The 8746-nt window shown below is 44.9% G+C and overlaps 2 protein-coding genes across 2 annotated transcripts in view; one reads left to right on the top strand and one right to left on the bottom strand.

Moving 5' to 3' along the window:
* Position 1: 1 nt before the first annotated feature.
* On the top strand, positions 2 to 3628 carry TOR1B (torsin family 1, member B (torsin B); the record flags this gene model as incomplete). The annotated part of the gene is made up of 4 exons (XM_009322189.1): positions 2 to 145; positions 1457 to 1632; positions 2665 to 2792; positions 2895 to 3628. Coding segments are annotated over 4 exons (726 nt in total), but the record flags the coding sequence as incomplete, so codon positions are not given.
* A 3754-nt stretch (positions 3629 to 7382) lies between these two features.
* The window catches only part of LOC103915376 (torsin-1A-like), a 5743-nt gene continuing 4379 nt past the window's right edge, over positions 7383 to 8746 (bottom strand). The window contains exon 5 of the mRNA XM_009322188.1: positions 7383 to 8746. This exon is cut by the window's right edge and continues 3 nt beyond it. Coding sequence (XP_009320463.1) covers positions 8501 to 8746 — 246 coding nt within the window. The 3' untranslated portion in view covers positions 7383 to 8500.

Genomic DNA, 8746 nt, shown 5'->3' with positions numbered 1-8746 from the left:
CCACGGCTGGGCCGGCACCGGCAAGAACTTCCTCAGCCAGATCCTGGCGGAGCACGTCCACCCCGCCGGCCTGCGCAGCAAGTTCGTCCATCTCTTCCTGCCCACCCTGCACTTCCCCCACGACGACGAACTGAAGCTCTACAAGGTGAGGGGGGACACAAGGTAACCCAGTTACCCCGACTTCCTAAACCCCCTAGTGCGGGGGGGGGGTTGGCTGTTTGTGCTGCACGTGCCCCCAGATACCTGACAGCTGGAGGCGGGCAGCTGGGTGCCTCCAAAGTTGGTGCTCAGGAGGGGTGGAGGGGGAAACGCATTCACGAAGTGAAAAAGAAAGGCACCAAAACTCCGAGAAATCGAAGGTGAAAGTGATTTCCGAGGTCTGTCCTCTCGCTGATGCCATCTACTGATTCCTGCAGTGCTTGCTGTTAGGAAAGAATCCCGTCGTTAAAACTGTGCTTACTGGTTGGCTGGGATGGAGGTAACTTTCTCCATAGCAGTGCCTTCGGTGCCGTGTTTTGCATTTGTGGCTAAAACAGTGTTGATGACGCACCGGTGTTTTGGCTGTTACTGAACAGTGCTCGCACAGCCTCAAAACTTGCTTTTTTTTCCCTCACTCACAGCAAACAGGCCGGGGTGGGCAAGAGATTGGGAGGGGACGCAGCTGGGACAGCTGACCCCAGTCGGCCACAGGGATATTCCGTACCATATGCTGTCATGCTCTGCAATAAAAACTGGGGTAGAAGAAGGAAAAAGTGGGGGGTGTTGGCTTCCAAGGTGGCTGTTGCTCTAACACTGGCTGGGCATTGGTCTGCATGTGTCAGGGGGGTGAGTGATTCCCTTTGCTTGGTTTTTTCCTCTTTCCATCACCTATCAAACTGTCTTTATCTTGACCCATTAATTTTCTCACTTTTATTCTTTGTCCTCTCTTCCCCCATCCTGCTGGGGTGCTCGGCTGCTGGCCAGGCCAACCCACCATGCACTATGCAATGAGAAAGTGTAGCCTGCATGAGAGATTTTTCAAGTGACTTCATTCCTTGACGTTGCAGAATTCTGATCTTCATGTTTTAATGTTTGAAGGTACCCAAAACTGATGTTCTGATAGATCTGGTTTCTGTATGAAAGAGGACACACTGATTTTTAATTTTTTTTTAAAACAAACGAAGCTTTCTCTTCTCCAAGACTTCCCATCTCGGCCTGGTTGTCGTGCCTTATCCATACACTAAGCAGAAATAATGAGAAAGTCTCTTATCTGTGCGTAGGAGAAGAATTCACCTTTAAATTTGGTGCCACATGTTAAAGGGCTCAGTCACAGTGTTTATGGTCCTCTCTTTTTTAACCAGTGAGTGTGTGATGCTGACGTTTGAAAGGGTGTCCCTAGAGGCTGTCACGTACAAATATTTTTGAGTACATCCCCAAGAGACCTAGTTTTTCAGTGTTTTCCAACCTCTTGTTCCAGGACCAACTGCAGAACTGGATTCGGGGCAACGTCAGCGCCTGTCCCCACTCCGTCTTCATTTTTGATGAGATGGACAAAATGCACCCAGGTCTCATTGATGCCATCAAGCCGTTCTTAGACTATTACGAGCAGGTTGATGGGGTGTCCTACACAAAAGCCATCTTCATCTTCCTCAGGTCTGCAGCACCTATTTCAGTCATTTTGCGATACTGAGGTAAATCTGTGTTTATGATGATAATGATGTTCCTATGGGACCTCATTCAAAGACCAGCAAAAGACCCGCTCTGGAGTGAAGACCCTCTGTAAAGACACAGGGGAGCACTATGAGCTCTTGCGTGGCCTGTGGGTGCAGTGGAGCGGGCCTGGTGCCGTGCAGCAGACCACTGCAGCGTGCTGAGCTCGCGAGCCTGGCCCAGAGCACAGATCGTGTGAGAGTTCACATTTTGGGGAAGTTCTCTGGGATGGGGGCACCGTGTACTGGGTCTGGCTGGGATGGACTTGATTGTCTTCACAGCAGCTGGTTTGGTGCTGTGTTTTGGATTTGTGGCTAAAACAGTGTTGATAACACACGAATGTTTGGGCTGTTTGTGGACGGTGCTCGCAAAGCCTCAAGGCTTTCTCTTTTTCCCATGCTGCCCTCAGCGAGCAGGCTGGGGTCGGCAAGAGGATGGGAGGGGACACAGCTGGGACAGCCGACCCCAACTGGCCAGGGGAATATTCAATACCATGTAGTGTCATGCTCAGCAATAAAAACTGGGGTAGAGAAAGAAGTGCGGGGGTTCAGCTTCCAAGGTGATGGTTCTTTGGAGACTGCCTGGGCGTTGGTCTGACTGTGGGGGTGGTGAGTGATTTCCTTAGCCTTCCTTGGGTTTTTTTTCTCCTCTTTTCATTACCTATTAAACTGTCTTTATCTTGACCCACAAGTCGTCTCACTTTTGTTCTCCCTATTTTCTCATTCCATCCTGCTGAGGCGGGAGGGAGTAAGCCAGCAGCTGTGTAGGTACTTGGCTGCTGGCCGAGGTCAACCCAGCACACAGTGATGGCTATTTAAAGAACTGGAGACTTTCCCTAAATTTTGGCTTACAGGTTTCTGTTTCGGTGATTTGTTTGACATCAGGAAGATCAGCAATACGTGTAACCGGCTAAAAAAGAAATTCTGGTTCCTTTGTGTCTGTACTCACCCCTGTACATTTTTCTTTTATGAACAGCAATGCAGGTGGTGACTTAATTAATAGAGCAGCTCTTGACTTCTGGACAAGTGGAAAACACAGGGAAGAGATTCAGCTGAAAGACCTGGAGCCCACGCTATCTGTAGGAGTCTTCAATAACAAGAATAGTGAGTCACTTTCCTGAGAAAATGGGAAATTCCTTTTACTTCCTAACACAGGGTTCATCTCTTGACGCTGCCCTGCTTTTCCCTTTCCCCCAACTCCTCCAGGTGGACTGTGGCACAGCAGCCTCATCGAGAAGAACCTCATTGACTACTTTATCCCCTTCCTGCCCCTGGAACAGAAGCATGTGAAGATGTGCGTCAGGGCTGAAATGATAGCCCGTGGCTATGCTGTCGATGAGGAGGTTGTTCAAGCAGTGGTTGATGAGATGACGTTCTTCCCAAAAGAGGAGAAAATCTACTCTGATAAAGGCTGCAAGACTGTACAGGCCAAGCTGGATATTCACGAAGACACTGCGATGAAGGATACAAAAGCCAAGGGTTAATTACCATTCAGGTCTTCAAAGCACTTTCAGACCTTTTGGAAATCTGTGTATTTGCACTTAAGCTTTTTTACCGTTGCAGGGAGTGTGGTGAAAATACCGGAGTGAGCTCTGTGGGCTTTTTAACTTTTTTTTTTTTTAACTTCTCACTGTTCATCTCTGAAATGGCTGGTATCCAAATGTTGTCTGCTTTATTTTTCTTTTAACCTATAGAGAATTTCTGAGTGTGTCACATACATAGCACTGGATACAGCCTCTCCTGCTTTATTCTTCCAAGTGCTGGGATTATTAAGTATTTAATTCCTCTTCCCACAAAAACGAGACTAGAGCAAAGGAGAACAGAGGAATTCTTCCTGGCAGTCATAGTCCCTTGTACACGGTCTTGTTCGTGGGTGTCCTGGTTTCGGCTGGGATAGAGTTAATTTTCCTCCTAGTAGCTGGTACAGTGCTGTGTTTTGGATTTAGGATGAGAACAATGTTGATAACACACCCATGTTTTAGTTGTTGCTGAGCAGTGCTTACACTAGGCAAGGACTTTCCAGCTTCCCGTGCTCTCCCGACTGAGAAGGCTGGGGGTGCACAAGGAGCTGGGAGGTTGCCAGCTGAGGTTAAACCATGAAAATGGGCTAGTGAAACGAAGGGATGTGTGGTGTGTTCAAGACTATGATAGTGTCTACGAGGGTGAATACCCTGATGCGTTGCGGTAAGAAGATGGTATGGTGGAAGGCATCCTGTCCTTCACAGCGGATTGATGCTGTTGCGGCTTCTACAGACGAGCGCCAGCTATTCAGGGACAGAAGGGGTGATTATAGTTTATACATAAACTGTGGCATCGTATCACATCTCCTGCTACAGTAATATGGGAAGTCATGATGAGCTCAGGGAAATCTGTCACTAAGTAGTAGAGAAAGGGGGGGGTGTGTGGGGAATAACTGCTCGCCCCTCTGCTTCTTTGGGGAAAAACAAATTGTAAAAGAAACTTTACATTCTTCTAACTAAGGGGGCTAAGTGAATTTGTGTGGTAATTCCAGGTCTTCCTAAGCGGAGTGACCCATCTGAGGGATCTGACTGTTACAACATACTAGGCCAGTCTCCTGTTCTTAATCAGAAAAATCTCTCATGAGGATTTGACTCTTGCAGCTTGTCAGGTTAATCTGCATGCGGGCTCCTGGGCCTGAAGTCTGCAGGATCTTTAGTAGTCCCTCCCGGCTGCACCCAATAGCCTAGGAGTGGGTAATGCCACTCTCGCGTTGCTTGAAAGACACTTTCATGGCAGAAGTTATTTTTAATAGTGTATTTTTATACTGAAGTATAAGCAACAGCAATACAAAGCTTTTCCTAGAGAGCCACAGGGAAGGGAATATGGGGAATGGGAGCAATCAACAACCGTGTACCTCACTAGATAAGTATAGTAGCTTTTATAGTAGCTTTTAATGTTAAAGAATGTCTGTGTGGAAGGGTGAGTGATGAGTTAGGAAGCTGGGAAAGATGATTTAACCTTCACCCACTTGGTAAGGCTGGGGTTTAAAACTCTGTTGCAAGCTTTACCTCTTTCGTCATCCATCACCATCCATCATTGCTCAAATACTGTAGTGCAAGACAGAAGTGCCTATCACTTTGTTGACTGTAGTGGGTTTTTTAAACTGTTACGAGGGATTGGGCTATTTTTGTGCTGCAGCATCTACTCCCTCATTTGTACTTAAACTTGCTTTAAGATGTGATGCAAAACTTATAGGTCTCAACACTATTATGTTAATTCAGATTACAATAGAGAGCTTAGCATTTATGTTAAGTTCTAAATTAAAAATGTCAATTGCCTTTTACAACCCCATGTGGAATTTGTCAAATGTTGGCAAACTGTTCATGCTGATGCAATCTCCAGAGCCAAACACTAGCTAGCCATTAACCTTGGGACATTGGACTGTAGCTTTTCATGTATGTTTTGCCTATTAACTGACATTCAGAGGTGTAAATGCTGTATCCAGTTTCAGTTACTCCAAATACAAAATACTTGTGCAATTTCAAAACACTATTACTACTGTACTGCAGTTGGAATAAATCTTAAGTCACTCTTCTCCCTTGGCTTAATAATTTTCAGCTATAGGAAAGTACTAGTTTATGCAGTTTTCAACCAGCTGCACTGCAGCTTTCTGTTAAGCTTCCTTTATTCTTAAAAAATTGTTTATAACAGTAGATAAGCAGATTAAGTAGCCTGTTGATATTAAAACATGTTGAGTCATCCAACAGCACAGTAAGGCATTCAGCAGTTAAATACAGCTCAGTAGAAACAAACACCTATGAAAAAGCCTTAAAGTCCCTGCCTCTGCTTCATAGTTATTAACAGGTCTCTCCTACCATACTGCCAGGCACTGCAGGACAAATAAGCCTCAGGTAGCTTGTTTAACTATTCCTCCTCTCTGTGCTGTGTCTGGAAAGCTGTCATTCAAGGCGGCTCTTCACCTCTCCTCTAGCTGGCAAAGCCATGATAGGACTACGGGCTTTCATGGTATCTCTGTGGGCCAGAACCTCTGCAGCCTCTCCAGTACTGAAAAAAAGCCCGTGTGTAAAAAAAAAACAAACAGCCTAATTCAAGTGAGGTACAGCTGTTGGCAACAGCTCACACCTCACTGAACAGTTGTTCATGCTGTTGTGAACCATGTGTTGTGCTGTAACGATGCACAAGGAAACTCATGACAGAGCATACATGGGAAGCGTAAGCTGTCTCGTTCATCAGGACTTTGCACTGTGCCTGCGCTGCTCTGCACACACGACAGCTTGGCTGTTTGGCCCAGGGCATCAGGCAGATGAAGCTCTAGGGCCAGGCTGCCTCTTTCTATCAAAAGCAGCATTTAATACATCACTGTATTTTAAGCATAGCCTCCGATTTTATGAGCACAGCATGAGGTTTTGGAATGTTCCCTGCAGAAGAAGGTTGAATTAAAGCACCGGTTGCTTGTACTAGAGTTTGGCAAGAACAAAATTCAGTCTCAGCAACTGCTCAGCTACTCTCACCTGGCCAGTGCACTGTTTCTGTAGGGATCAGACCTTTCCCCGTTTGACATTTTCCTTTAAGTTGTCTGATCCAGTTTGAAGTGGCCTATTAAAAAGAATAATGGCCAAAGTTACCCAGTCACAGCAAGAAAGAGAGTGAGGACCTCAGCTTTGAAACCATACAGTCTAAAGGGGAGGAATAACGACAGGATCAGAAGGATCAAATCTGGCAGTGATTTCAGGCACGCATATTTCTTTTACTCAGATGGAGATGCTCCTAGCCAGGTCTGCTGTTTTCAAGAAAAGAAGAGTTGAACAGAGGCAGTCTCCACCCTTTGGACATCATTTCTACATCCTCCCGAGGAAGCTTCTGTCTACCCTAAGCCATCTAGGACCACAATATAATGAAATACTTGCTACCAACGTATGTCAAATGCCAGTATTGATGCTGCAATGGCACACAAAGCAGAACTAAGAGCGTATTTAATGCTGGAAGAGCCACAGTACTGCTTGGTTGAACTGTTTCTTTTGATGAGAAGGTATCAGACAGTAGTAAGAGTTCATTGTTTTCACGTCTGCTTTTTTCCATTAGCCAGTCATTTGTTATCATCAGGAGGTCAAAGAAACAGGTAAATACCTGAGTTCAAAGCACTCATTTGCTGACAAATACTAGGACTGATAATTCATATATTACACAACTTCAGAGCAGAACTGGACAGCTGAAATCTTACTGGCCCTCCCCCCCCCCCTCGTAGTGAAAACTTCAAGATGCTGCCACTGAAAACGTGGGTGGCTTCAATCAGAGCCTGCAGGGTGTTCAGTCAGCGGTACCACAGCGGGAAGAGGCGACGAGAAGCAGGGGTTTTAACCAGTCTCTAGAAGACAAGTTCATCCTTATGATACTGTTGAGCACATACACATCTAGAAAGTCTGCCTCTACAAAAACTGTGCGAGTGCAATTAGTGCCGATGGTCTGGAAGTGCAGTTTCCACTCCAAACTTCATTTGTTTCCCTTTCACCAGGTAGCAGAGAGTCACATCTCCTCCTCGTATCTATTCCCTTTGAACTCAAGAAGGGAGATACCCGTATTCAAGCACAGCTGAACACTTCAGCCAGAAACATAGTATGCTCTTCCTTAACAAGTAGTAAGTCAAATCACTCAGTGCAAAGAACATCAGAAGGTAGCTAAGAAATACATTTCCAATGAGAAAAGTTTATTCTTACTAGAAACTGGAGTGAAAAAAAAGCCTCTGCAGTGCTCACATTCAGAAACAAGTCTGACACTCTTCACAGTAACTTCAGTTCACACATTGCACATTGGTTTTTTTCAAATGCCTTTGGAAGTGTCTTCATCCCTGCCTCAAAGGCATACAGTATAGCAAGAAGATGAAAAAAGGAAAACCCTGCAAGCTGGCCCCTGAATTCTACATATAGGTGAAGAGGAGAAACCTCTTTTCCATTTCCTTGGTGTAAAAGTTAACCTGTACATGTTTCCCATTAAGTCACACCCTTTCGATGAAGCTGACTCACCAGTCAGAAAGCACACTTTTCTCCCTCCTGGGAGAGCATGCTGTGGGCAACTTTATACATTAAAAAAATAACCAAAAATGGGAACCAGCTACACTGATGTGGCAGTCAAGGATTTTAACTCACTTCCTTGTAATATTAAGTCCGCCCTCTGAACACTATTCACACCAAACAGTTCCATATTCTTAGTTTGACAGGCAGAAGACCAAATTATACCACTGTTGTGAGAAAGAAAATGGTACTGTGTGATGTTGGATAGAACACTGGATTTTTTTTTTTTGTTGTTGTTGTTACAGAATCTCCCCTTATCTTTACTGGAGCCAAGCTGTTCAAGGAGAAAAGACACATATCCTACTTTTAATGCAGTTATAGGAATATTCCCCACACAAGCCCAATGAAGGCTGTCACAGACATAGGAACTTTGATTAAAATTCTCAGTATTGTCTAGAGATCATCCACATCAAACCAAAATCCAATTAAAATTAGGTCATAGTCTCAGTCCTTCCATACATGCCAACAGTCCACCAAATGGTTCCAACGATTGACACACGATCCGAGGAGTCTTCAGCACTGTCAGACACAGACCCCCGCACTCACAACGCAGTTCGTTCTTACCTTGACAACACAAGGCTGAAGTACTTGGGAGCCGTGACCAGTGACAGAATAAAAATGCAGAGGCACTGCCGCTTGTTTACACACCAGTTAAAAAATAATGTTCCTTTCTTTAAAAAGTGCTTAAAAATGAAATGTCCTGGGTTCTCCACTTTGTGATTAAGTTAAATTTGCTTCTTTGCAGGTTGTGGCAATAAAGCATTAGAAGTCATAGTAATAATCCAGCTTTGCATCCACAGTTTTACATCCTTTATCTGAATAAATTCTCTCCTCTCTGGGGAAGTAGGTCATTTCGTCGGCTATTCTGGTTAAAATGTCTTCATCCACAGCATAGCCACGTGATTCAATCTCAACCCTGACACACATTTTCACATGTTTGTATTCCAGAGGCAGGAAGGGAACAAAGTAGTCAATAAGATTTCTATCAATCAAGGTGCTGTGCCAAAA

This window comes from Pygoscelis adeliae, unplaced genomic scaffold (genome assembly GCF_000699105.1).
Source record: "Pygoscelis adeliae isolate BGI_AS28 unplaced genomic scaffold, ASM69910v1 Scaffold114, whole genome shotgun sequence".
Taxonomy (NCBI): domain Eukaryota; kingdom Metazoa; phylum Chordata; class Aves; order Sphenisciformes; family Spheniscidae; genus Pygoscelis; species Pygoscelis adeliae.
The sequence above is the reverse complement of the archived record's forward strand: the minus strand, read 5'-3'. Positions and strand labels throughout refer to the sequence as shown.